General features: G+C 37.6%; 1 protein-coding gene across 2 annotated transcripts in view; it reads left to right on the top strand.

The window, feature by feature from the left end:
- The window catches only part of ccdc88b (coiled-coil domain containing 88B), a 55,317-nt gene that overhangs the window by 2,667 nt on the left and 25,468 nt on the right, over nt 1–27,182 (top strand). For both annotated transcript variants that reach the window (XM_024284074.2, XM_024284075.2), the window contains exons 3-15: nt 2,256–2,364; nt 8,764–8,833; nt 9,010–9,068; nt 12,121–12,204; nt 12,928–13,068; nt 15,553–15,698; nt 15,994–16,075; nt 17,301–17,459; nt 19,886–20,032; nt 20,183–20,360; nt 20,478–20,593; nt 22,778–22,846; nt 24,167–24,862. In XM_024284074.2, the coding sequence (XP_024139842.1) occupies nt 2,256–2,364; nt 8,764–8,833; nt 9,010–9,068; nt 12,121–12,204; nt 12,928–13,068; nt 15,553–15,698; nt 15,994–16,075; nt 17,301–17,459; nt 19,886–20,032; nt 20,183–20,360; nt 20,478–20,593; nt 22,778–22,846; nt 24,167–24,862 (2,056 nt within the window). The remainder of the gene's footprint in view (nt 1–2,255; nt 2,365–8,763; nt 8,834–9,009; nt 9,069–12,120; nt 12,205–12,927; nt 13,069–15,552; nt 15,699–15,993; nt 16,076–17,300; nt 17,460–19,885; nt 20,033–20,182; nt 20,361–20,477; nt 20,594–22,777; nt 22,847–24,166; nt 24,863–27,182) is intronic.

The raw sequence follows: 27,182 nt of genomic DNA, 5'->3' as shown, positions 1-27,182 counted from the left end.
AGGACACACCCCTTTCACTGGGATCAGGAGAATCCTTCAAACGCTTTGAATGTTCGACTTGAGACCACAGACTTTTATTGATGCATCTGACTGGTCAGTTTACAACTTGAATGACTTGTACTACAGATAAATAGAGAAAAAACATTATTATTAGCAAGAACATGTTAAAAAGATATTAGAGCAAGAAGAATAACTCTGACTAATAGAATTACTGAGTAATAGCTGTTTATTTCTCAATATAAGTCTATGGGATTTTGGCTTCTTGGAACCACCGGGAACTTCCTGTTTGGAGTGTGAAGGGAGGGGCTTAGTCCAGTTCTCATGTACAGTTAGTGGGTTTGACACTTTGATGCTTGAACATCAAAGCACACAAAATGTTTGATTTAGAGAAAGTCATTTTTAAGCCCCTACCATGGAAGTAAAAATTGACGGAATGAAACATCAGCAATCCGGTGCACTTCAAATTTAATATTCAAAATAATTCTCAAAAGTGGCCTTATGTGCATGTTTTGTGTGTAACTCTAACTTCGCCTTAAGACCCAAATTAACCTCTTACCAGTTATCAAACGACTGATCATAGTTGAGGCATGCATGCTTGACTAACACCATCTACAAACCTTCAAAGATCAGATCTGCTTAAAGATGACAGAATCCTATAGTGTAATACATGTTGAAATACATTTTTATAACCTTAATCCATTCGTTTCTATGTTTCCTAAAAACAATGAACCACAAAAACAGAGATCTATGGGTTAGATATCATGTGGTCAGACTTATTACTCCTGTTCCTTACAGCGTTTTCCTTCAGAGGTCGCCACAGCCAATCAGCTTCCTCCTTCTGCAACCTCCACTCTAACACCAATGATCTTCATGTCTTTGTTGGGCAGACCAGTCAGACTTATTACACGCATAAAAAACACTGTTTACAAAAGTGACTCATGACAGTCACTCTTCCTGTCCTTGCTGCAATCCAAATATTACTGTTTTGGCAGGCAGCTGTCGGGCTCTGGGAAAACATGTCTGCCATGCACTCAGTTGTGAGTGAACATGAAGATTTTTCTACACTCATTTCATCTCAAATTCAGCCTTAAATATTTTGGACGACACCTGGGCCGACGTTACTTTGGTTCTCTGAGACGGGGAGATCTCAATCCCTTGTTAAACGTCTCCAAACAAGGTTTTTCCGTTTGTTTTTGAACTACAGCTGTGCTGCTTTAAAGCAGGATGAATCCCCAAGAGGGTTTGTTTTTTCCACGCTGTGTTTGCATGTTCTTCCCTACCTGTGTGGTTTTCTCCACATCCTTTCCTGCACAACAAAAGAAAGTGTGTCAGGTCTGCTTGCGGTTATAAATTGAGTTAACATGAGCAGTCTACGGACTGGTGACCTGCTCAAGGTTAACCCGCCACTCATTCAATGACAGCATGTTTACAGCATGTTTAGTCATTGCTCCCCTGAGTGGATGACTCGTTTGCTCTTGTGCATCCTCCAGTAGTTTTTCAAGAGCATTCAATGAACTACTACAATTTGCTCTTTTTAGATTAGGAACACAGAATTTGCTATAAAAGTAAATAATAAGAATATAAAAGTAAACATAACCTCATTATATAACTGTCATTATGGTGCATAAGGGGGCAAAAAGACACAACCGTTACTGTTTTTCAAGGCACTAAAGGTCCACATACCTTTCAGCAAAATTCATAAAATATGTCATAAAAATCCTTTTTTGTGTCTCTTTCTAATTAATTGTTGTCAAGACGCTGAAACTGAGATATTAAACCTTTTACTTTTCCCTCTGTGTCACAGCACAGCCTCAGGGACTTCCAAGCATGGCAGCAGAATCTTAATTTTCCTGCTTTGCAGAAAATGAGACGTAAAATTCGTCAGGCTCCCTTTCCTCTTCGAAAGTGAATTAAATCACTGTAGAACAACATATTTCTGGTCAGGGGGGCCTTCACGCAAGCAATCTTCACTAACTTTATCATCTTTCTGCAGAAAAAGTTATTTATTCTACAACGGAGTAAGAGAAGTTTTTGGTATTTATTATACGAGCAGCTTCTGTTCTAAATTCTGCTGTTCAAGCAGAAGAATGCATGTGAATTCTCATTGTCTGCTTCCTGAGCTCTAATGTTTTATTATTCTTACGTCCATACTTCTCAAATTTCTCCTCTGAAGAGACTTGACTGTTTGATCAAAGTGCAGCAAACACAGCATTCATTTCAGGCTTTTCTTTTTTTCTTTTTGGGTGTTCATCTAGAGACCCAAACCCCAAGATGGAGAGGCTGTATGACAGCGAGAGAGACGACAACCTGCTGAGAGTCCAGAACTTCTCCATTTTAAATCGACACCTGAGGGCCTTCTACCAGGTAGGGGCGGATCCTTGGAGGCTGAAGCTTCGATTGAATCTCTAGGAGGGAAATCAAGGATCATTTTTACAGACTGACTCCAAAACATTACAAACATTCAAAAGACTACTGAACTTTTCAGTTCTCCTATGAAAGAATACTCTAACTCAAATTCTGATATTTTATGTAAATAACTTTTAATGTAAATAACAAAGCATTAAACCAGAAAGTTATTTTATTGCAGCTATTTTTAGATTGGAAATCTCAAATCTACTGAGCACTCAACATGACATAAAAAAAGTTCCTCTTAAACTAACAATTTGTGGCCAGGAGTTAGTATGGTTTGTGCACAAATGAGCATTTTTTTTGTTCAAAAATGGGCAATTTGTGGCCATTTTACTAGCATCTTGTGGGGATAAATTATTATTTTGTGGACACAAATTAGTATTTTATTCGCATTTTGTGGCCACAAATTTGTATTTTGTGCAAACAAAATAGTTTTTCTGTACAATCAATTCTTAATTTTTTGGTCACATGCAACAAAATGCTCATTTTTGCACACAAAATACAAATAGAATTGTGTTTTGTGGCCACAATATACTAAATTGTGGCGACAAACTGCTAATTTGATGGAACAGTTTTTTTATTGAAATGTCATGCTCAGGGGGGCTTTGGAAAACCTACTCCAAATTGGGTAATTTCAGAAGATAAACTTACAGAGAAAGATAATTTAAATAATTTAATCAAAAGATGAAACAACAATTTTTGCACAGCACCTCTAAAAATGAGAATTTCTTTCTCCTGCCTTTGTCCAGCAGATCTGAGGTCTTACAGCTGGCCGTTTGGTTTTACTGCTTCAGTGTTTTGCTTCATCCTCAGTGCTCTCATTACCTCGTTTTCAGTTGAACCTGTCAGGTGATTCCAGGGTTAAAGCCTCTGACAGACTGATCGCTCACTCGAGCTGCACAAACTACAACAGCTAGACAAAGCTATGAAGCTGGAGTTCAAATTCAGAGGTGATTGGGTTCATCATTAGAATACAAAAGCACACCTGCAGAGAATGGTGCAAAAAGATGCCAGTGCTCTAGATTTGTTATAAGCTACAGTTCATTCATTTTTGTGTGAATATTATGGTTCATCAGTTTTTCATGTGCCCTTCACAACCGGGAAAAAAATCCATCAGATTTTAGCATGAACCCCATATTACTTCAAGCAATCAAAGATAGTACATTAGAAAAAAGCTGATATTGAGGTAAAAAGAGCTGCATTTTGTGTCAACAGGTGAACAGGGGCTTTTTAAGGGAATATTCTTTAAGAAATAAAAGTGCAGGAACACAAGTAACAAAGTATGATTAAAAAAAAAAACGTATATATAGTAGTTAATAGAAGGCAAACATGCTGCAAGCTGTATGTATTTAATAACTCTTCCCTAACTGCAGCAATAATAGACATTTCCTAATAACAAGCCAAGGATTTTGCTTTGAGACCCTTCTTGAACACTACAATAAAGTTACGTTCACAAATGCAACTAAAGTTTTAATAAGCAGTAAACCTTTCGTTAACCTCGCCAACTTGTTTTGGCAACACCGTGCACAGAGTTGCTCCTAATGAGGTATCACATTTTGAAGAAGTGTCCTGGTGGGATCATCGACAGGTTTCAAAAATTAGTGAAGATAGAGGTTCAATACAGGTAAATACTTGCAAAACCAAGTGGATCAAAATTATCTCCCCAAATTCCATAAATATCAAGTCAAAAAACTGCTTTTCTACAGTTATAAGTGCAGTTTGTCCTTTAACCTAATGGTGTACTGGTGCAAGCTGGTGGTACAAATTGCAGCGACAGTGGTTTGGGTTTGACAGCCATGTGTGTTTTTTGAGTCTGTTGTTCTATGTCTGAAAATGTATCTTCCAATGTCATAATACACTACATTTATACATTGAAATATAATATAATATCCATATTTGGATAATCGCTTTATTCTATGCAGTAGATTTTACATCTGAAAAGTTTCAAATAATAATTCATAAAGTCATACTTAAAATATTTCAGGCTATTATGCCAGTAAAGAGAAGCGCAAAGTAGTTTTGACCTCATTCTTTACTGAGCACAGTGGGATTTGTGGTCATCATTAAGGTCTGTAATTCAGCAAACCCCTGCACCTCTAAACACCTCATCCAATTACATCTTTTATTGTTTGAGCAGCTCCAACAGGGTTTTGTGATCTAACTGGATTTTACCTAAAAGAAAACGTTTATGGGGCAATGAATTGTTGGACAATTTTAGCCAATATCCTTTACTGCAGCTTGACAAATGAGGGTATTGTTGGGATTTATGTTCATCAGCTAAGGCTATTCGCATCAATTAGCTCAGCTCAAAAACTGACAGTTAAAAAATCAATTTAGCACAACAATTTATTTTCATGTATGTTTTTTGATCTGTCTGTTAACCCTGTTTTCATTTTGAATGTTAGGCTTGATCTGTCTGAATTAATCTCCCTAACCCCCTAAAGGCTATATAGTGCAATACTGACACTTTATTACCTTTTTTTAATGGCAAATATGATGCCAACCATTAGTAGAAGTAAAATCAGGAAAATTTTACAAATATTATTTATGAATCCACTGTTATTTAAAAATAATGCATTGAGGTTTATATTTGCCAATCAAATGTGCATCGGTGCACACTGTTTTTTTGCAGAGACTTCTGGGAAATCGCTAGAGTGCGAGATTTGTAGGGTACTGTCCAAATTGCAGGTTTTGACCTTTGATTGTATATGAGAACTGGACTGAGTGACTCCTCCCCTTTCACACTCCATACAAGAAGTACCACTGGCTCCATAGACTTCTTTTGAGAAAAAAACAGCTATTAATCAGGTGTTATGTTTGTCAGAAAAAGCATTTTTGCTCTCCAACATTTTTTTAACAAGTGCCTAAATTTTTTTCCTTTATTTTTTTTCTGTAGTCCAAGTTATTCAAGGTATAAACCGTCCAATCAGATGCCTCAATAAAAGTAGGTGGTCTCACATCATATGTTTGAAAATGAGAGATTATCTCAAGCCTGCTTTCAGTGGAAGGGGTGTGGATTTCTATCAAGATATCTCCTATCCAAAAATAGTCACCAAAGAAATATCAACTCAGACCGATTTGGACCAATCACTGCTTACCGACCTAAACTGGTTCCAACATATCGCAAAAAAATGGCAGCGGAATTGAGTTTATCTGGTTGGAACTGGAGGGAAGTCATTTTCAATGGGTGACGTCACAATCACTCCATCCAGTTCTCTTATACAATCAATGATTTAGATAGCCCCGAAAAAAAGGCGAATGCCCTACATAGTGCACTAACCAGGGAGGGGTGAGTGAATTGGGACACAGCCATAAAGGCTAGCTTAAAATGAATTCTAGATATTTTAGCAACTGGTTTACGTTTACAGAATGTTAAAAGTTTGAAAGAATTAAGATGTTAAATTAGAGAATTGTTACTTTTTGAGTCAATTAGATATATAAATTTGTTTATTTATTTTGCTTTTTTTGGTAAAATCCTGTTAATTTGTGAGGTAAACAGTGTTTACAATGAGCTAGCAACACTACTGTAAATAAGACACATTCTCAAAATGTCTTTTCTGAAGTAGCTGCTTTTGTCTACATTTGTAAGAACAAAGCAAGATGAACACATTAATAACATAAATCGCCCGGGGATATTGTCAGCTGTAAGGTTTTTATGTGGGGGGATTGCATAGTTCTTGTACAGAGGAAAAGATGAAGCACACAGACTTTCCGTCCTCAGAAGAAGTGCCTCTGCTTGTAATCAGACCTATAGGGTGAGAAGAAGTGTAGGAGTGGTGAGCTGGGTTTTTGTTTCATCTCCCCCTGTCGTTGTAGGCCAGAAAATAAAACCACAGCAACATGCATTTCACAAAGTGCTCAATAGATGCCTGTGGCATTTGAGGAAATGACACAACTCTCTCTTCAGAAGCCTCTGTTCTCAGCAGAGAGAGCTTCTGCAGGAGCCAGAAGGTTGGACTAAACACGCGCTATTTAGCTTGTGACACGACATGGGAACAGTCTACAGTGTTTTACTTCCCAATTTGAGTGAGCTACTTATGTCCCTTTCAATGCTCAGAGTGTCAGAAGAGACTTGCAGCCATGGGAAGCTTGTCACACGATAACAGAAGCAGGTGTATTGTAGTGTTTTTCGAGCATTGCTTTAGAACTTTAGTTCCACATTTGTCATAGTTTTACTTCCATTCCTGATTTGATGTAGGCATCTACCTCAGTACAGATCTGAACAAAATGCATGAGTCTGATTAGCATTTTTTTTAATCCTCACATATATTTCTAATTTATAACATTATATCATTTTTTTCTGATTAGTTTGTTACTGGATTTATTTATTTTTTCTTGTTTAAATACACTCCTTGTTTTATTCTATTTCTATGCTTTGTGCAAAAGCTTTTGTTGCCTCGCTATGACTGAATACTTCCAGGCTTCACCAAATGTTCTTGTAAATGTTAATTTCACTCGACTAATTCTCCGACCCTTTAAAATTCTCTGTCCTCTGTAAACCATGACTCCGTGAACACCCTGCGAATTATGTTTCAATTTATCTGGTTCACTTGGGAGGCAAAAAAACTGGAAATGCATAAAAGAAATGCAAGTGGGTGAAAGGAAAACCAATCCAGACAACATGATGCAGAGAGATGGATTTTGGAAAAGATAATGTTGCAGATGGCTTTTAATTTGTTTCACAGCTGATGCCAGCAGCCCCAGCATTCATTTCAGATTCAGATTTAGAATTTTCCCAAATTCTGACTCTCAAAGTGAGACATGTAGTCATAATTCACTAATTTTTTGACACTGGAATCAGTTACTTCTGTGTTAACTTCATGGGAGCAGAAATGTCTTTGTAGCTCCAGCAATTGGGCACAAAAGCATGTAGAGAAACAGGATAGATTGATTAATGATGGATGCATTGATAAATGAATGGTTAATCTGATATTTTTTGTTTTTGCGATCTATTAAGTGTTGAGAATTTAATTGTAAATCGGGGTGACCAAAATTTTTGCAAAGATTTGGTGGAGTAAAAATGTGTGAGGGCCAATCTATCAGTCTTCCCTTATATAATAGTAAATGCATATGAACAATATAATAATACGTTTTTCAATGGGATACTTTTAATTTCTTCGCATAAAATCAAAAAATATTTTTATTAAAATAACTGTGAATTTCTGATCTGATGACAAGAAATAAAAATGGTTATCTTATTTTGATCACGTCTTATTTTGCCCTTTAGCCTCTGAAGGTTAAGTAGCCACAGGTTAAATTTTAGCCAATCACAATCAAGCAATCCTACACACAGTTCTGAACTACATCTGTTATTGATTTTTTTATGTTATATTTGACCCAAAGGACGGACTTTGGACATTTCTGCTATACAGAAACAACAAAATATAAATGTGGAGTTGAAAAATGCAAGACTAATCTTGCATATATAGCTGACTTTTTTAAAAGATGCAATAAAAACTATGTCCTTTTCTTATGTTCTTTTACAAGTTACATTATCCAGTCATATGTCGGTGTGTTAATAATGGCTTACTATAAATATTTGAGCAGTTGCACTGCATGTGTATCAGCTTCCTGGTGAAGCTGTACAGCACCATTTTCTATATTTGCTTAGTCGACTAAAGAAGTCTGTTTTGACTCCAATAACCACAAGCTGTCCAGTGACCGCTGAGATCTGCAGAGGCTATTACCCTGTATGCCCTGAAGGAGCAGAAATATAAGGTTGGCTGCACATGCCAGTTGGACGCTGCTGCTTCCTGGTACTATGCCTTTCATACTGTACAGTTTATAAATTAAAGCCAGCAGCCAAAAGGGAGTTGTAATTGTAGCCTCCTTTCCACACTTTGATGACTTTCTGTTGATGAACGTGACCAGACTATATAAAGATTTGGAGTGTGAGCCACCGTCAGCCTTTTGTTGGCTCTTAAATATTTTATAATTGACAACATTTTTTTTTAAATCATAGAAATTAAATTAAGTAATTGAAAGAGGCATAATATGGTGCCCTTGATGAGAAGGTAGGAGCTGCAGCGCACAGCAGATCTCCAGCCAGAAAATGTGTGAGATGTCTGAGGTCTAGTTTGATTTATTTAAAAGTGCCAAAAATTTGTCCTAAGCTTAAATTTACACATGGCCAGTCAATTAAGGTCCCACTTCTATCATCTTTTGATTTATTATTAAAGCAGTACTACAAAAAAGTCCTATCATTACACATCTTTTTTTTGTTTATACTACAAATTTCCACTGAATAATGGAAAATTCCTTTTGTTGTATATCCATATTTACTGTGGATAAACAGACTGACTAAGCCAGGCTGGTGGAATATTAATTTAACTCTTTATTCATGTATTTTTGTAGGAAGACTTGCAGCAGTTGATTCTGATGCCGCTCCCAAACGTTGCCATTCTGGGGCAGGACCCTTTCACAGGTACAAGATAACAACTTGATCCTATCAATGCAAAGCCCCTCAACAGTGACAAACTCATTACACTTTATGTATGAGTCCGTATCTCAGTTCTGTGTTAAGCACATTAAAGTGATTAGAATAAGGAGGGTGGTGTTAGAGGTGATGGAGATAATGATGAGATTGTTCTGTGCCTTCAGAGGCAGCTGTGGAGGAGCTCAGACAACTGCTGCTGCTGTTACTAGGATGTGCCGTTCAGGTGACTTTTTATTATTTCTTTACTCTCCCTCTTAGACAGAAAAAATCCCAAGCCAATGAAGCAAAAAAGAAAATAATAATTTAGTAAAGGAGGAGTTTTCTTTTTATTTATGACTTTTTTTATGGATGTAATTCTTCACTATGGAAGGCTTCACTTTTTTCACAGAAATATTTATGCTCCATCAGGTTGGATGAAAAACATGATGGCACAACAGTTCTTTCAGTTCAGGTCCAGACTCTGACAGGGTCATGTTTGGTTTTACTTCGATTTTATTTTCTTAGTGCTAACTTGTCATGGTCTGGGGTAATCGAAAAGGTCTTTTATCAGATTTCTAATGCAATGCCAAGTGCTGCTTCAACTCTTGCTTCTGTCCGTCCTGGAAAGCCAGATTAAAACAAAACCCAACAGGTGATTTATAAAAAAAAAAAAAAAAAAAATTCTAGTTTATGATAGTTCTATTGAGATACATGTTGTCTACTTTTTCAATAACCTAATTTACTAGAAATTATTATCATCACAAAGTTATTTTAAAGTTTATTTATGGTCTAAATATGGCTCAATTAAAACAACATTAACATGTAGTTAAAACTATTCGTATTTTCCGCACGAAAGGGCACGCCGTCAAAGAATGGTGTATTTTGGAATTATGAGGCACATTAAGTGAAACAAACGAGTAAAAGATAAGTCAGTCAGACTTTATTTAGTGCTTTCACAGTAATTCTAGAACTTGTTTATGACATGTTGGCTACATTAGCCTATTAGCATCACACTCTCAACTCTGTTAAAAACCCACTCCAATGACAATTGTGTTTTTGACATGTTCTTATAACATTTTCCAATGATAGAGGACATGTATTTGACTTGATTTGTTTATTTGTTCCATTCATGACGGGAGCATTACATTAACATATTCAGTACAAAACACAAGTCCACATATCTTCATGACAGGAAAGGAGCAGTGAGAAGAATAAAATTCTTCTTATGCATAAAATAATCTAAGAAAAAAATTGTGTTTCGAAGTATTTCTTTATACAAATGGTGATGAATCAGGAGCAGACAAATGGAAAAAGTCTCGGTTGGGACACGGCAACTGAAATTGTCACTGCTCCGCTCCAATCCTGGTGCATCCACTTGCACACAAATAGATCCGTGTACATCTTCATTTTCTTTATTTGAGCTGGAATCTGGATCAAAACTGTGCGACTGGATAGCTCAGATATTGCTTGCTGTTTTTGCTTGCACCAATAATGTTAGGTTTGGGGTTATGAGGGACTGTAAGCCAGTGGGAAATGGTGTAAACAAAGGAATGAGGGGATATCAGCAGAGGGTTAAAAAACCACTGGGATGACAATGTAGTTGGAGTGGGATTTTAATGACACTTAAAGCAGTCTGACGCCGCTACAAGTTCGATTCACAAAAACGCCTAACCAAAATGACATTCTGACAGAGCTTTATTTATAGCTCTAAAATTTCTTCGACATCAGGAAACAAAACCAGAATTAAATCCATAAAAATAAAATAAATAAAATGATTAAAAGCACCTAATAATGCGGAAAACACAGTACTTTGCTTTTGTATCAAATAAAACACGAGAAATACAAACACTGGGATTTCCACTTTGGTCAAAGACAAATAAATAATGTCAAAGCACACCATGAAAAGTAAAAACAAAGGAAAGAGGGTTTGAAAATGGTGCCCACTGCATCATGGGACATCTTCCTGCAGTACTGCAACATGACTAAGGGCATTTCTCAAAGTCACCTATGCCTGACCCAACTAAAAGCTTCATCAACAAACATTTTTTTAAAGGCAGAACAGGTGACAGCTTCATGAACACAGTATGGTTACACTAGCGAGGAGGCTGACACCTGAAGGTTATGCTCCCCGTTGTACAGCTCGGCCTTCAGAGCACAGTATGGTGTTGGGGAAATATGCTGCTTTAAGATTGGGTGGAACATTAAAAGCTTTTTAAGTGAAGATGAAAACTGAGTAAACATGGTCTTTCATGGTAAACCTTTGAATCAACGAATAGGCTATGGGGTCTTTTTGGTTCAAGCTGGTCCAGCTTCAAAAAGCTAGAGATGGTTTTACCTCATTTCTTTGAGACAGATGTTCCTCATTTTAACACCATTACCCTATGTGATAAAATGTGCTTCAAAAAAACGCGTGTGAGTCAAAAGACACATGTAGATCAAAAATAACCCAGAGGTTTCTCACCAAGAAGAGACAGTCGTGGTAACTGCATCTAGTCTGAAGTTAAAAGCCGGAAGTTTGATGTCATTTTGGCTTTCAAGCCTTAGATACATGATTGTATCAGCAGTGATACTTTGAAGAACACAGACGTAACCTGAAGTGGAAAAGTCCAAAAACAGAGTCCTGCTGTGCACCATCTCCAAACCTATCATGGTTCATGTCAACAATAGTTCCATAAATTAAAAGTGGAGATCAGATGTTTAAACAGTTGAATTAGAGCAGATTTTAATGCATCAAAAGTAACCAAAGAAGTAGTTAGTACTTGCTTTTGTCTTTGAGGTGAAAGTGTCGGTACGAATGAACTACTTATCCAATTTGGAAACACCGATTATGAAAAAAACCCTCTGTAAACTGTTTTGTTGGAACATGGTGCAAAATACAGATTGATGAATTAGATGCTCCTCCTCCTGCTGCTGCTCTTACCTCATAGAGCTCAACAGCGAAAAGAAACAATCTCAGCACAAACCAGGCTCTGCAGTCATTCTTTAAGCGGCCGCACTTGATGACCCATCACTGGCAGCGGTGGCGGAGATTTCCATGATTTTTCCTCCTATGAATAAGTTGGAAGCATAAAACCTTTGTGTGTCTGTTTTAGATAAGATGGAGGTAGTGTCATATTTCTTTGGTTTTAGTGTTAGTGTGCAAGAGTTTTTCTTTCTGCATAACCCCAGTTAATGAAGTGACACTAAACAGCAGTTCAGATTACTTTAATGGCAATAGTAGATTTCCAAGTGGAATATCAGAATATGTTTGCAGGCACTCGAGTGTCCTAAACCCCTAATCCATCTTGCTTCTGCAGTGTGAGAGGAAAGAAACTTTCATTCAGCAGATCCAGTCTCTGGACATTGAGACTCAGGCAGCCATTGCCAGCCTCATCCAGCAGGTAAGTGCCGAATCAATCAAACCATTCCCTCTTCTTCAGAATATTAACTGCTTTGACTGGTTTAATCCCAGGGAGACCTTCAGTAGAAAATCTTTTATTTTTATTTTTTTTAATGCGGCTTAGTGAAAATGTCTTTAGGCGTCTAGGTAGAGAAAAGGGAAATTATATTCTAGTTCTGAGCTGGTTTTATTCTACTGGCAGGAAAACTTTCTGGTTATGGATCTTCCACCCTTCTTGTCCACCTGCAGCACCCGTCCCTCCTTTTTCTGTCATTCCCTCCAATAACGCAGTAATGCCCGGCCAGCTCTCCTGCAAAATAACCCCCATGAACGATTGCCAGCATTAGAAAAACAGCATGTATCCCACCAGCTGCTTTCACGCCAAGTTTCCGAGCCTAATAAATGACAGAGGTGAAGCGATCTGTTCCTGTGTGGATGGATGAACCCCTCCGTGGTTCATGTTTGTATGGCTTCCACCTGCGGACATTTCAGACTCATCAGCATACTTATTAGTTTTTCATCCATTAGTCAGACAGTTTTGGACAGATTTCATTGACAGAATGTGAGAATGCTCTTTTCATTTTCTTTTATTTTTTGCTATTCATCTCAGGTCTTTGGTATTCACACAGCACTCCCACGGCCTGGTTATTCATCCGCCTTTCTGCCACATGTATCTGACTCGCATCCAAGAATCCCTTAAAAAAAGAAAATGTTCTTTCTGCAGGTAACTCAGGATCCTCGCATGGTGCTGCCGCTTCGGTGGGAAGAGCTGATGGACTCTGAAGGCACAGATTTGCAACTAGTGTTCAGCTCCATGGCCAAACAAATCCAGAGCCTGTTAGCGCAGAGAGACTCGCACCTGGAGGTATTTAAGCACACGCATCAGTGAAGGACCTGCTGCTCCTGGAGACCCAGATGAAAGCATGCAGGCTGTATTTATGCAGATGATTAAAAAAAGGATGAGGAAAGGTGAGGTGACCAGTGTAATACCACTCTACAGCTATTAAAAGCTGAAGAGCACTTAAGCAGGGCGCCTAACACCCCCACAATAGTCTCTGAGCATGCACCTGTAGCTGTCCGTGCAGGTGCTCGTCTGTTCCTAGCAGCTACAAATGCAAAAAGATCACTTTAGAAATCTTTAATCTGTAGAAATTGTGAGCAACTCAAAATGTCTAAAAAGTATTTAGCAAAAACAGGTTGTTAAATGTAATATTCAGTCTATTTTTTTAAATAAATACTAGAGCTAAAAGGGTTTGGATCACTATCTTGCATAAAAATTAGCCTGGATAAAAAAACTGAGCAAATGAAACAGTCAGCTACAGAAAAAAAAACATTTCAATGGAAGTCATTTGTTGTTTATAAATTTGCCCATTCAAAACAACAAGAAAATTAAGCATATTTGCAACCCTGAAAGACTTTAGGCATTCAGCGTTTCAAGATAATCTGAATAAAATGTACTCCGTGTCTCCTGAGGCCTTTCTCTCGTACGGTGGCCCTGAGGTGCAATAAATCAATCAAGAACAAATGAAAGATCACAACGACAATTAAAGGATAGTAATAGTAAAAAAAAACAAGAGCACATTTTCAAAATAAAAAACGAAATTCCAGAAAACCAAATATAAAAGAAAAATTCAGAAAACAAAAGTAATATTAAGAAATCAAATTGAAATGTTAAAAAAATGAAACAAAATAAGAAATCTAAAAAGGTAGATATGATGGGAAATCAGTGATTGGATGATGAAAGAAGAGGGAAAGCAGAAGGAAGTTTTGCCCAAACTGTGGTAAAAAGATGATTGAGCAATCGGCCAACTTTTGCTGTGGGTGTGACCAAAAGCAAACATTGTCTGTCTGGAATTATTGTCACGGTAAATAACTCTGTCTTCATCAAAAGGACCATTCCCCTTTTTTTCTAAATTTTGTTTTGTTTTTTAGCCTTTCATTTAAATTTTATGGAATTACTTTTGTTTTCTGAAACATTGCATTTTTATTTCATTTCATCTTGTAACTGTGCTGTGATTTTTAAAATGTTGTTTTGGTTTCTAGTATGTAATGCTGTTCATATAATATTTATTTTGCTTTTCTATAATTGTCGTGATCTTTAATTTGTTTTTGCATCAAGTGATTTGTTGATGGGATTTGCATGGCAGGGCCACCAAACTCTCAAGATAAACTTGCCTGAAAGTTGTTCTTTTTTGCTTTTTGCTTTCATTGGGCCACTTGAAGTAAGTTTTTATTGGCAATTCTGCAGTGAAGCACAACATCTTGAAGTTTCCTCTGTACTGTTGATGCTGACATTGGTGTTTTTTCAGATATTTGTCCTCCTGCACAGTTGAATTACAGTCTAATCTAGTCTAGTGCAAGAAGCGTTATTGTCGTAAATCCAGGGACAACAACATTGTGTGCAGTGGAACACCGATTCCTTTTCTGTCCTTGATCGAGCTGCTGCTCTCTAAAAGAAATCTTAAGAAATGTGAGATTCTCTTGCAGTTTATCATATTAAATTAGCTTACTTTATAAGCATAATAGATGGAATGAGTCTGCAATGAAAGTTTCCTTGTTTTGCACAAATACAAAAGGTTTTTCTCATCTACTTCCCTACGATTATTACCATGAATGAGCAGCCTTGCATAAAAAGACACAGAAGACCAACATCTGATGGTGCATTTCTATGGAAACCTTTAAATTATTACTTAAAAGGAAAACAATTTAAAGTCCCACTCAATCATCTTTTGATATATTTTAAAAATGTTCCCAGTGATCTTTTAATTTTGATTATGCCGTTTTGGCCACAATAAAAAAAAAAACAACCTGTGTTGTTTTCTAGGACATTCTAGGACGATTCACAATGATTTGAATAAAAAAATACTCACAAATGCGATTTTAAGCTTATTTTTCTTTAAATATGACCTCCGTCGAGAGAAAAATGCAAAAAAAAAAAATTCATTGGAGTGCATCTCTAAACTTTTTTTTTTTAATAAGCACAATTAGGCCTTAGTTTTGTTAAATTCAATTTTGTTTTTTTTTTTCAAGCAGAAAATGTATGCAGTAAAGTGATCTCCAAACTTTTTGTGACACGATGTGTAAATGACAATTCTAAGGATTGGCAGTCAGCCTTGGAATTTGTTTTTGATTAATTGTTTTTTATGGGGTAAAAAAAGCCTCAGAGGTTAGATAGCGTAGTCACAGTTCTAAAGAAAATGAATTAGCAGAAATTTATGGCTTCCTTTATTCAAATATAGAGGTTACAACAAGTGATGTAGTTTGTAGATTATGTTCTTTAGCTGCTTCCAGCCTCCTCTTCTCCTTTATTGTCCTCCACACACCGGTCATCTTTGTTCCTCCATCTCAGAGGATAACAGAGCTGTGTCGAGAACGGGAAGCCCAGGTTGATTCAACCGCAGCAGTCCCAGGTGGCCACAGCCAAGAGCCGCCCCAGAGTCTGGCGCTCCAGCTGGCAGACAGCAAAGCCAAACTCCGCCGGCTCAAACAACAACTGTGAGTTTGATTCAGTCTGTGTCCGTCCGTGTGAGGGAGAAAATCTCCACAGAGAATCATTAAAAAACAGAAAAGTAACAAAGGTTTTTGTGTATATCGTACACATTTTACAACACTACAAAGTACACAAAAGCAGTCTCTCAGTTATCATCATAAAGATGAAAGAAAACCATCTTTTTTTTAAATATATAACTCTTAAACAACATCAGTTCTGGCAAAAGTAATTGAAAAGAAATTAAAACATTAAGCTGTATTTACAGCTAAATTTGCAGTGTTAATTGTTGTTATTTTTCAGGGAAGACAAAGGAGACCAGCTATTGGATTACAAGCACGAGATTCAGACCATGGAAGAACAAATCAAAAAGCTTCAAAAAGAGGTAAATACACAGTGAATGTACGCAAAATTCTCTTGCTCTCCCCTATGTTAAAGAAAACACCACATCATGTGCACAACATAATTAGTTTTATGAAATTTTCACAAACGCTTTAAACAACCTCAAAGTGGAGATGTGTTTAGAGTAATATGTTGGATCTAGGGCTGGGTATCAGCAATAATTTCCAGAATTGATTCAATTTGATTCACCAGAGCCTGGATCCATTCGATTCTGATTTTTTTTTCAGATTCTTTCAGTCCACTCAATTCAATTCAGTTCAATTTTGAGTTTACACGGTTCACACATTTAGACACATTTGTTTAGAAATATAATTATAATGTATATATATATATATATATATATGTTTTGAAGATTTTCATATTAATTTGATACAGTTCACATACTGTAAAATGTCTTAGTTAAATTATAACAAGATTGTTAATAGCATACAGTGTTACATGTTAAATGGAGAAGCTCCAACAATTGTTCTGCCTCTCCTAGAGTGCGTTTCAGTTTGGCCACTAGGTGGCGATCGCAGTATAGCATTACACTTTATTCCGGAAAAAGAAAGTATGAGCAAAAAATTGTGCTTTTTACCACAAATGGTTATTATAAAAAATATTTGCTTAAAAGAGTTTGGAACATTGATGCCTGTCAGTAAATAAAAATGTTCATTCAGTCAGCAATATACGTTTAGTTCAACTGAGAGTTAGCATTAGCTTTCCCATGGGAAATCCCATTATACGTCGACATAGATGTAGCGGACTTTAGCTTTATACGTTAGATTGATCCGTACTTTTATGGATTACTCACTGATGTATTAATCTTATATCGACTTAAATCGATTAATCAATTTTAGTGTTCCAGAAAATATTTTTTTAGCTGATTGTCACAGGTTAAACTAATATTGGCAAAAAACAGGAACCATTTGTGGAACTTTAAAATTAAGTTACCTTTTAGTAAAATACCACTCCCAATTGTGTGCATAATTTTGAAATACAAAAAAAAAAGTTGAAGTTTCTACATATTCACCATGAATATAAATCTAACCACAGAAAAACCTTTTTGAAAGAAAAAATTGTTATAAAGTTTGAGCAAAGCAAAGAGTAACAGTTATTACATGAATATAAAGAACGTTTCCTTATTAATGTGTTATATTTGGTCAAGAATTGATTCAGCTCACACCCCACATCTTGTGGTATATGACCATGTGCGATTGTGCTTGCAGAACCGTTCTCTGCAGAGCGACGCCAGAGCCACACGAGCACTGCGGGATGAGCTGGACTGCGCCCGAGAGCGAGCTACACGGACGGAGCAGCTCCAGACTGAGCTTCAGAGCTGTAAACACAGATTACGCAGCCTGGAGCTCACGCGCACTCAGCTGAAGGTAACAAACGCATGCAAGCTCCAACGCTCACAAGGTGAAAATTTGCTCACATCTGGGAAGAAAAACAAGCTGCAGAGCTGCGTCAACATCAAATGCATATAGATTTTCTAAAATTGTATTCACAAAAGCATCATACACCTCACAAGATACAGTATATTGGCATTATATATATGTATATATATACACACACATTTTGTTTGTGTTTATCATGTCTTAGATTAAAATCAGAACATTTTATTAGGACAAATTCATGTGGAAATCCAAGTAATCCCAAAGAATTCACATACCTTTTTTTTGCAACTAAAGTTGCAAAAAACCTGAAGATGCTTTTTGTAAATGCAACACTGAATGTTATGCAAAGCATAAATATGAAAAGATGTGGTTTTAAAATATCTTTTAAAGCCTTCTGTATTGAATACCTATCATTTTTAAGAACCTAATACTGCTTAATCCTAAAAGCCATATTATTTCCCCTCTCAGTGCTGAGTGTTTTAATCAAAAGTGAGCATGAACAACGATAAAGTCAAAAGCCAGAGTATGAGATTATATTAGATGGTGTCATCTGGATTTATAGCTTGGAGCTGCTCTGCTGATGAGGAGCGAGAGCTTCAGTTATTAGAACTTTTACTCCCAAATGAGATTTATTTTAAAGTAGTAGGACTGCTCTGAGTCAGAAAAAGGTGTTCATGTCCTTGTAAAAATGTAAAAAAATCTCTGTCACCATCTCTTATTTGATTAAGTTTTTGAGCCTTTACACTGCTGTAACAGCTAAAGCAGCTCACAAGGTTTATATTTTTTCTTTCTTTTTGTGGTGTTTAATTAAGTTCTGGAAATATGAACTCGGATGTGGCGTTAAAACCAGAGGATTTTGCTCATGAGTGCTTGTCCCTCACATAAAAATCAAAAAGAAGAAGCTGATTCAGTGTAATTTGAATGTTACTTTAGCTCCTCTACTAAAGAACAGAAACACTATTTTTTGCTCAGAATTGTCACAGAATATTAAATATTTTGTTGGTCAATCTGCTCTTAAAAAATGTGTCCTGAAGAAGACAAAAGAAGAAATTTATTGCATTTACTGCATGTTTACTGACCATTCTCAGAACTCCTTTAAGATGCTGTTTTAGAAAATCTCTTAACACTTTTAGTTCATTAAAATGTTTTCCTAAATGTCAGAATTGCTTTCTTGACTATTGCAAAAAAATGTATTTGTCTCTTTCGAATACTCATTAAAATGTTTCTACTGTAGCCCATAAAGGTCAATCCTAACACAACACAGATGAATGAGCAGATGACTGCAGATGTCATGACATGCCCCCACAAAGATCTTTTAATCCTGATTTGTGATTAAAGCACCAGTTTCACAGAAAGTTTAACCAATTTAAAAATATATTTAAAAAAGCTGAGAGTTTAAAGCTGATGATAAAAGGACTGGGAGATGGTGGGAGTGAAGCTGGACTTCCTAGACACATGGAAAGAAGGATGCTTCAAAAACTGCAAAGCATCCTGGGTACCTCCACCCATTCCCTCCACCAGACAGGAGCACATGGTGCTAGACTAAAGACTCACCTTAACAAGGACTAAGAAATATAAGAGGAGAAATAGTTATGTTTGTACCTTAAATAATTTGCCAAAATCACAGTTTTAGTTTTCAGATGTGTTGTTTTTATTTTTCTATACCAAAAGTTTTATTTATTTGTTTATTATCAGTGGAAGTTTTAAGACCCACTCCAATGAGAATGATTTTCTGTGTGTGTTTTTAACATGTTCTTGTAGCACTTTTCTTATGATGGAGGGAATATATTAAGAAAAATACAATTTGTGGACAAAAATTGCTGTTGGAAAAAGCTTGTAGTTGCTGCGTGCAAACATCAATCGGCAGGTCACAAGCTCCCTGCTCTGCTCCATTCTGATGCATCTACTTGCAGACAAATGGATCCATGTACCTCTTCGTTTTTCTAATCTGAACTAGAATCTGGTTTTAAAAATGTACGGCTGGATAGTTCCAGTATTGCTCACCATTTTTGTTGCACCGATAATGCTTGCTTAGGATAGGACGGTCTGTAAGATAGGGGAGAGTGTAATCAAAGAGATCATAGAGATCATCAATTTTTATGATGAACTACTGCTGCTCTGCAGAAACTATGTCCTAGAAAGCTTTTTTTGGATTTTGTCTAAAAACGGCATAATCATAATTTAAAAAAAAAAACTAAAAAACATTGGGAACAATTTCAAAATAGATCAAAGATGATTAAGTGGGATTTTAAACACTTAAATTTGAAAACAGTTATTGTTTTATATTGTTTTTGTTATTATAATAGTAGTCACTAGAGATTTATAAGAACATGAAAAACATGCTACAATCAACAGTTTGCTTCCCTTTGATTTTGCTTTTCTAACATTTTGCCTTTGCGTGGCTGTGCCTGCAGGAGCAGCAGCAGCTCTGCGCGGCGTTGCAGGAGACGAAAACTCTTCTGGAGGAGCAGCTGGCTGACGCGCGGGAGCGCTGCTCCTCGCTGAGGGAGCTGGAGAGGGACAATCTTTTGCTGCGTCAGAGGATCATAGATGTAGAGGCGGTGGGTTAGCAGGTTTTTCAGTTAATACTTCTGTTTCACACCCACAGTTAACATTTGCATTAAAATGAATAACTTCTGAGCTGTAATAAAGTTTTTTTTTAATTTTACGACAAACAGCTGAACACTTGTGATGTGTTTATTTATGTGTAGGAGCGGGACACTGAGAGGCAGCGTGTTGATGAGCTACTGGAGATGAACATGAGCCTCGAGGCGGACCTGAGGCACGCCATCACCAGCAGAGAGAACGTTCCTGTTCCGGCAGCCGTGATTCATCAGCGTTTCCTCTGCGCAGAGCTGGATTCTGACGAGGAGTTTAGTGAACTGACAGGTCAGAGCAGCTGCATTTCTGCACATTTTTAACAACAGTATACCTCAATATGTTGAGGTATTTAGCTTTCACATATTAACATTTCCTCTTCTGCCTCATTATCTTTCAAATTTTCAGATCACAAACCGCTGAGCGTGGAAGTAGGCGAGGCTTCAACGCTGAGGCTCCTTGGAGCAGAGCAGGAAAACGCAGAGCTGAGGAGACGACTGGAGGAGCTGCAGGCCCATCAGGAGGTCGGGGTTTAGTTCTTAAATGTTCTGACTCAAAATACAGCAAAAATGTATTTAGTCAGCCACCAATTGTGCAAGTTTTGCCACTTAAAAAGATAAGAGAGGCCTGAAATTTTTATCATAGGCAACTATGAGAGATGAAATGAGAAAAAAACGATCCAGAAAATCACAATGCCTGTTTTTTAAAATAATTTATTTGCAAATTATGGTGGAAAATAGGTATTAAAGTCACCTACAAACAAACAAGATTTTTGTCTCTCACAGACCTGTAACTTCTTCTGTTAGAAGATCTTCTGTCCTCCACTCGTTACCTGCATTAATGGCACCTGCTTTAACTCGTTATCTATATGAAAGACACCTGTCCACAACCTCAAACAGTCACACTAAACTCCACTACGGCCAAGACCAAAGAGCTGTCTAAGGACACCAGAAACAAAATTTTTGACCTGCACCAGGCTTGGAAGACTGAATCTGTGATAGGTTGGTGTGAAGAAATCAACTGTGGGAGCAATTATTAGGAAATGGAAGATATATAAGACTACACATTATCTCCCTCCATCTGGGGCTCCCCAAAAGATCTCACCCTGTAGGGTCAAAATGATCACAAGAACAGTGAACACAAATCCCAGAACTACATGGGAGAATCTAGTGAATGACCTGCAGAGAGCTGGGACCAAAGTAACAAAGGCTAGAATCAGTAACACACTACACCGCTATGGAGGGACTCAAACCCTTTAGTGTCAGACATGTCCTCTGCTAAAGCCAGTATATGTGCAGGCCCGTCTAAAGTTTCAAGAGAGCGTCCAGAAGAGGATTGGGAGAATGTCCCATGGTCAGATGAAACTAAAATAGAACTTTTTTGTTAAGAACTCTTCTTTTTGGAGGAGAAAGAACGCCAAGTTGCATCTAAAGAACACCATACCTACTGTAAGGCATGGGGGTGGAAACATCATGCTATGGGGCTGTTTTTCAGAAAAGTGTCCAGGACGACAGATCCATGTAAAGGACCACATATATGGTCAGATTTTGAGTGAAACCTCCTTCTATAAACAAAGACATTGAAGATGAACTGTGGCTGGGTCTCTCAGCACAACACACTCTCAGTAAAATGCGTACATATGCCACGACTTTGCACTCTGAAATATCGTGTATAATATACGCCAAACACGGTTTTTGTATGTATATGATACGCAATGGTAGAGAATAGGTTGCGCCGGCGTACAATATACACGACTTTTTAGGTTTCGTTTTGATCACGTGGTCAGAAATCCTCGGGCTCTTTTCTAAATGACGTCGTTCCTGGTTAAGGTTAGGATTACAGTTATGGTTAGGGTTAGAAAAACAAATTGTTTGTTTGTGGGGCTGTCTGTGATGCTCACGCCTCCACCAGGGGACGTGTTAATCGTGGAAAACACATTTTAACACGTTTAGGACAGCGCGTATTATATGAACGCAAAAACCGGTTTTGGCCTATATTATACACGGTATTTCCCAAATCGTGGCATATGTACGCATTTTACTGAGACTGGGCTGCTCAGCATGACAACCATCCCAAACACACTGCCCGGGTAACGAAGGAGTGGCTTCTTAAGGAACATTTCAAGGTCTTGGAGTGGTCTAGCCAGTCTCCAGATCTCAACCCCATAGAAAATCTTTGGAGGGAGTTGAAAGTCCGTGTTGTCCAGCGACAGCCCCCAAACATCACTGCTCTAGAGGAGATCTGCATGGAGGAATGGACCAAAATACCAGCAACAGTTTCTGAAAACCTTGAGAAGACTTAGAGAAAACTTTTGACTGCTGTCATTTCCAACAAAGGTATTTAAAGAAGTGTTGAGATGAACTTTTTCTTTTGACCAAATACTTATTTTCCACCATAATTTACAAATAAATTATTTCAAAATCAGTGTGATTTTCTGGATTTTTTTCTCATTTTGTTTTCATAGTTGAGGTATACCTAAGATGAAAATGCCAAGGCCTGTCTCATCTTATTAAGTGGGAGAACTTGAACGATTGGCGGCTGACTAAATACCTTTTTGCTCCACTGTTTAGTATTTTTCAACATTTTCCTTTAAGGCTAAAACATCTAAAAGGATCAAACTTTCTAAGCTGTGAAAGGAAATGAGAATGCTTGTCCTTCTTCCATATTCGCAGAGGAAATGCAGAATGATCTGTTTCCACTCAATGCAGGTAAACTCTCCAGATGCAAAAGATGAGCTGTCCTGTTTGGAGATGGAGCACCAGAACACACTCAGGGAGGTGAGCACAGACACAGCTTACAAATAAATGCTAGCTAGATGCTGTAAGACTGCTTTGTAAAATATAACACTATGCAGTGAAGTAAATGATTCCTACATCCTTATAGTATATGCATTTGTGCCTTTCTTTGTGCTGCCTCACATTTTTGTCATGATTTTACGTTTTGTCTTTTGTCCAAGTAGTAGCAGTTTAACATTTGAACCTGCAAAAATAAAGCGTTCCGTTTTAAGGCTGACACAGTTGTGCAAGACCTGAGGTTAATGAGAGAAAGTACTGTGGCATTTTGGGTTCTTTTGAGACCAGTTTGTTCACTAACTACTGTGTGCTGAGCGTTTATGTGCTTGTTCAAAAGCTTAGAGCTTAATTATCCTGCAGATTTTTTAGATCGATTTCTGCCTATTGTTCCTAATGGTCACAAACATTAAAATATATAAAAATATAAAAAGAAGATTCCTCGTGAAAATTGTCTGTGCCGTGAAGTCAGGGAGGGTCGGTGACAGCGGCGTCGTTTGTGTATGCTTGGCTCTGAGCAGCAACACAAAAGACTTTAAATGAAGCAATCAAGATGCGATTGAAGCCTACACTTTGACCTGTAATTCAAGCGGTTTAACTAAATCACCAGTTTGTAATTTTCATAGTGACATTGGCTGATATGCTGACATTTAAACGCGTGCCCTGAAGTAAAACTTTACGTCTGCACTTCAATCATGTCTTGATTACTTCATTTTAAATCCATTGTTGTCGTTCACAGCGGTTACTTAAGGAAAACGGAATCATTTTCTAAAAATGAAATAACTATACGTTGAAGCCACACATGTCAAATGATATGTTAGAAGCATAACCGATAATAAAAAGTTCACTGTTTGAAATACCAATTAGCATTCTGTTTCTCTTCTTAGACTGCACTTTGAAGTATTTCTCCTGTCTTCGGTAGCGGAAGTTGCTCTCTTAAAGGAGTTCTTCATGTTTTTGTGTTTCTTTCTTCTGTAGCAATTTTCTTGCCATTTTGGAGCATTGGTGCTTCAGTTTTTCATTTATGTTTTTTGCAGTGCTCTTATATAAGCCATATAAAGAAACAGCCAGGGGACATTTTGTCTCATTCTTTTAAGTTTGTACCTTACAGAGTAGAAATAGTTTGATTGATTGCTAGTAGTAAGTAGACTGTCTGTTCTGTTAGTTCTTTTTTGTATTGATCTTATATGCAACTTAAAAAAAGACTGTTTGCCATTGTTGGTTTTAGGACAGGTTGAAAAAAGACAGAATTAAATAAAAGAGTATATATAATATCTTTAAATTGCTTCTTTATTTCCAATTTTTCAGTTTCAAAACCTGAAGAACGAAAACGTCACTTTAAAACAACGCCTGGAAGAGCTGCTGACTCAACTTCAACACCTGAGGGACTCGGGAAAAGTGGGAGGCATTAAAAAACTTTCCAGAGAAGATGAAGAGATTGTTAGAGGCGTCCAGGGTTGTGAGTCCTGCAGGATAGAAGGGGAAGGAAGGGTGAGACTGATGGAGGACAGGGAGAAAACGGGACACGTCATTGGGAGTCAGCGGGAAGCAGGAGTTGGCGAGGAGGGCCTTCATGGTCAAGAGGGAAGATGTGAACCCTGTGAAATTGAAATTCAGGCCAAAAGGCGAGGAGAAGCAGAGGGAGGACAGAAAGAAAGGCACAAATGGGACAAAGATGGAGAACCAAAGGAGGAACAGGCTGTCATGACTGCAAGTTCAGAGATCCCAAAGCATCCCACGGAGGACCACGTTGAAGTCAAAGATACAACCTCAGCTGTGTGTGCCCTGTCTGGTCCTGATGTGGAGCTTCTGACAAAACAGCTCCAGGAGGCCCAGGAGGAGGTGGACCGACAGGTGGAGCTGGCTCAGAACCTGCGTTCAAAGCTGGCAGAGCAAAGCAGGAAGACATGGGAGGCAGAGCAGAAGCTGGTCCTCTCGGAGTCTGAGCTGCAGCGCCTGAAGAAAGCTGCAGAGAGTCTGCTCGAGGCTCGAAGGCAGATTGAGGTATGGAGGATAAAAAGATAAAAATCTTGAATAGTTGGTTTTATGAGGCAGATAAAATGTCGGGAAGACTGTTTTCAAAAATTACAAGTATTTATTAAAATTTTGTCCAGCACAAACAGATGTTTGCAGAGGAAAGCATAACAAAAATTGCTACTCAAGTTAAAGAAACATAACTTAAAAAATGCTAACAAAGTAGGAGAAAAAGTAGTCAACAAAAAATTAACTATAAAAAAATGACCCAAAAAAAAGGATATGATTGTGTTTACAATATCTTAAATGCTAAAAACGTGGGTTTCTAACTGGGCTGCACTATGGAGGAGCGGTTAGCGCTCTGGCCTCACAACGAGAAGTCCTTGGTTCAAATCCTGGCTGGCTTCTTTTTGTGTGGAGTTTGCATGTTCTCCCGTGGATGCATGGGTTTTCTCCAGGCGCTCCGGCTCCTCACACAGTCTAAAAACATGCTTCATAGGTTATTGGTGACTCTAAATTGCACCTAGGTGTGTGTCTGTGTCATTGTGTAGTCCTATGACAGCCTGGCGACCTGTTCAGGGTGTTCACTGCCTTCAGCCAACGGGAGCCAGGACAGCCCACAGTGATCCAGAGAGAAGTACAGGGTGTTCTGAAGATGGATGAATAGATTCTCACTAATATGTTGTAATAAAAATGCATCTGTGAAGACTCATTCATCTAGGATGGTTCTGTGGCCGAAAAACTCACTAGACTTCAGCTGTATCCGAATTTCTTTCACTACTCACTGTTTAGTGTCCTATATGTGACGTTTGCCGTTTTGTTTTTGCGCCAAAAATCCAGTGCCAAAGAAATTGAATTGAAGTCTCTGCAAAAAACAAAAAAACGTGTGCATTGATGCTTGCTTGACTGGCTAATGTAGGCAGCAATGTATTGTGTTTGAATGCGCTTTGTAAAATGTTTACATTTATTACATTTTTACTAGGGGAAACCCATATAGCTTTTTAGTAGTTAGGGAGGTACATCAAAGTAAAAAAAATAAACGTTTTTTTTCTAAAAATTGAATAAAAAAATTCTGGTTATCTGGTGCGCACCAAATAGTTACAAAAAATGTATTTTTCTAAAAAAATTTTATCTACTTGTCCGTTTAGGGGCTCCGTAGAGAGGGAATTTGGACATAGCTATCATTTTTTATTTGAAAATGCTTCACTTATTTTATAAGAAGCTTTCTTATTCTGTATTAAATTAATACATATAATGTTCCTGCTTCTTTGCAAACACTAACAATGGGATTGATGTATCCCTGTCATCCAATATCTATCCACAAACCATTCATGTTAAAGTTTGTTGCAGACCCACTGGGGTCATACAGTCAAAACTAACTTACTTTACAGTATTTACCTTTTGATGCCATTGGTTTCTAATACCCGTATTGCAATGATTTTATTTCGTATTCCTAGATTAAATGGTAACATTCTTTAAAAAACATGGACAAAAACACTCCAGTGAAAGTGAGTTCTGGTTTATTGCAGGAATCTACTTATAAAGGAAAAGATCAAGGTCACATGATGTGATTCAGGTTTGCTGCCTTTTCTAAAGATGTTTGCCAGCTGTGATGTAATCACACAGAAAGCATCATATCAATGTATGTTGAGTCTCTGCAACTCACAAGTGTCTCTGTGGCAAATGACAAGTAAGTGAATGACTGAGACGGGGTGGGAGTGAGAGGAGATCACTGCCAGCTCTTCAGAGTGCACTGATGAAGATGAGGAAATCAATATCTGGCAGTGAGGGGGGTTAGACACAGACTGAGGTTAGTTGTAGTGAGGAGATGAAAAAAGGGAACCGCCGAAGCAGTGCCATCAATCTGCCCTTCTCTAAAATGTTGCATCAGGTTGCAAAATGGAAATGTGCAAGAGGATTGAAGAGACAACTGAAACAGAAAGAAAAGTTTGTCTAAATACGAGGAAATGGACTTAAGAGCCGTAAATGAATGAGGAAAAAGCAGCACAGCACCAAGTGCTGAAAGGATTATTGCAAATCTTGGAAATGCAGTAATATAAGAAATCAAAAATATAGTATATCGTATTGAAAAAGTGGAGGAAAAAACAACTGAAGACAAATCAAATGACATTTAGCTGAATGACAAACTGTCATTCTGGGAGTTTGTTTCCATCCTGCTAAAGAAATGGAGGCCTTTGCTTGGATTCAACTCCGGAAACAGGCTGTGTTTTTACCTGTCAGCCAAGAAAAGACGGCTAAAGTCAAGCTTTGTCCAGTACTTTGGATTATAGATAATGTCTACAAGTCATCTCAACTCATCGCACGGTTCTTGTTCTACAACAAACTGTTA

The sequence above is a fragment of the Oryzias melastigma genome, linkage group LG10 (genome assembly GCF_002922805.2).
Source record: "Oryzias melastigma strain HK-1 linkage group LG10, ASM292280v2, whole genome shotgun sequence".
Lineage (NCBI taxonomy): Eukaryota > Metazoa > Chordata > Actinopteri > Beloniformes > Adrianichthyidae > Oryzias > Oryzias melastigma.
This window is presented reverse-complemented; position numbering and strand designations above follow the sequence as displayed.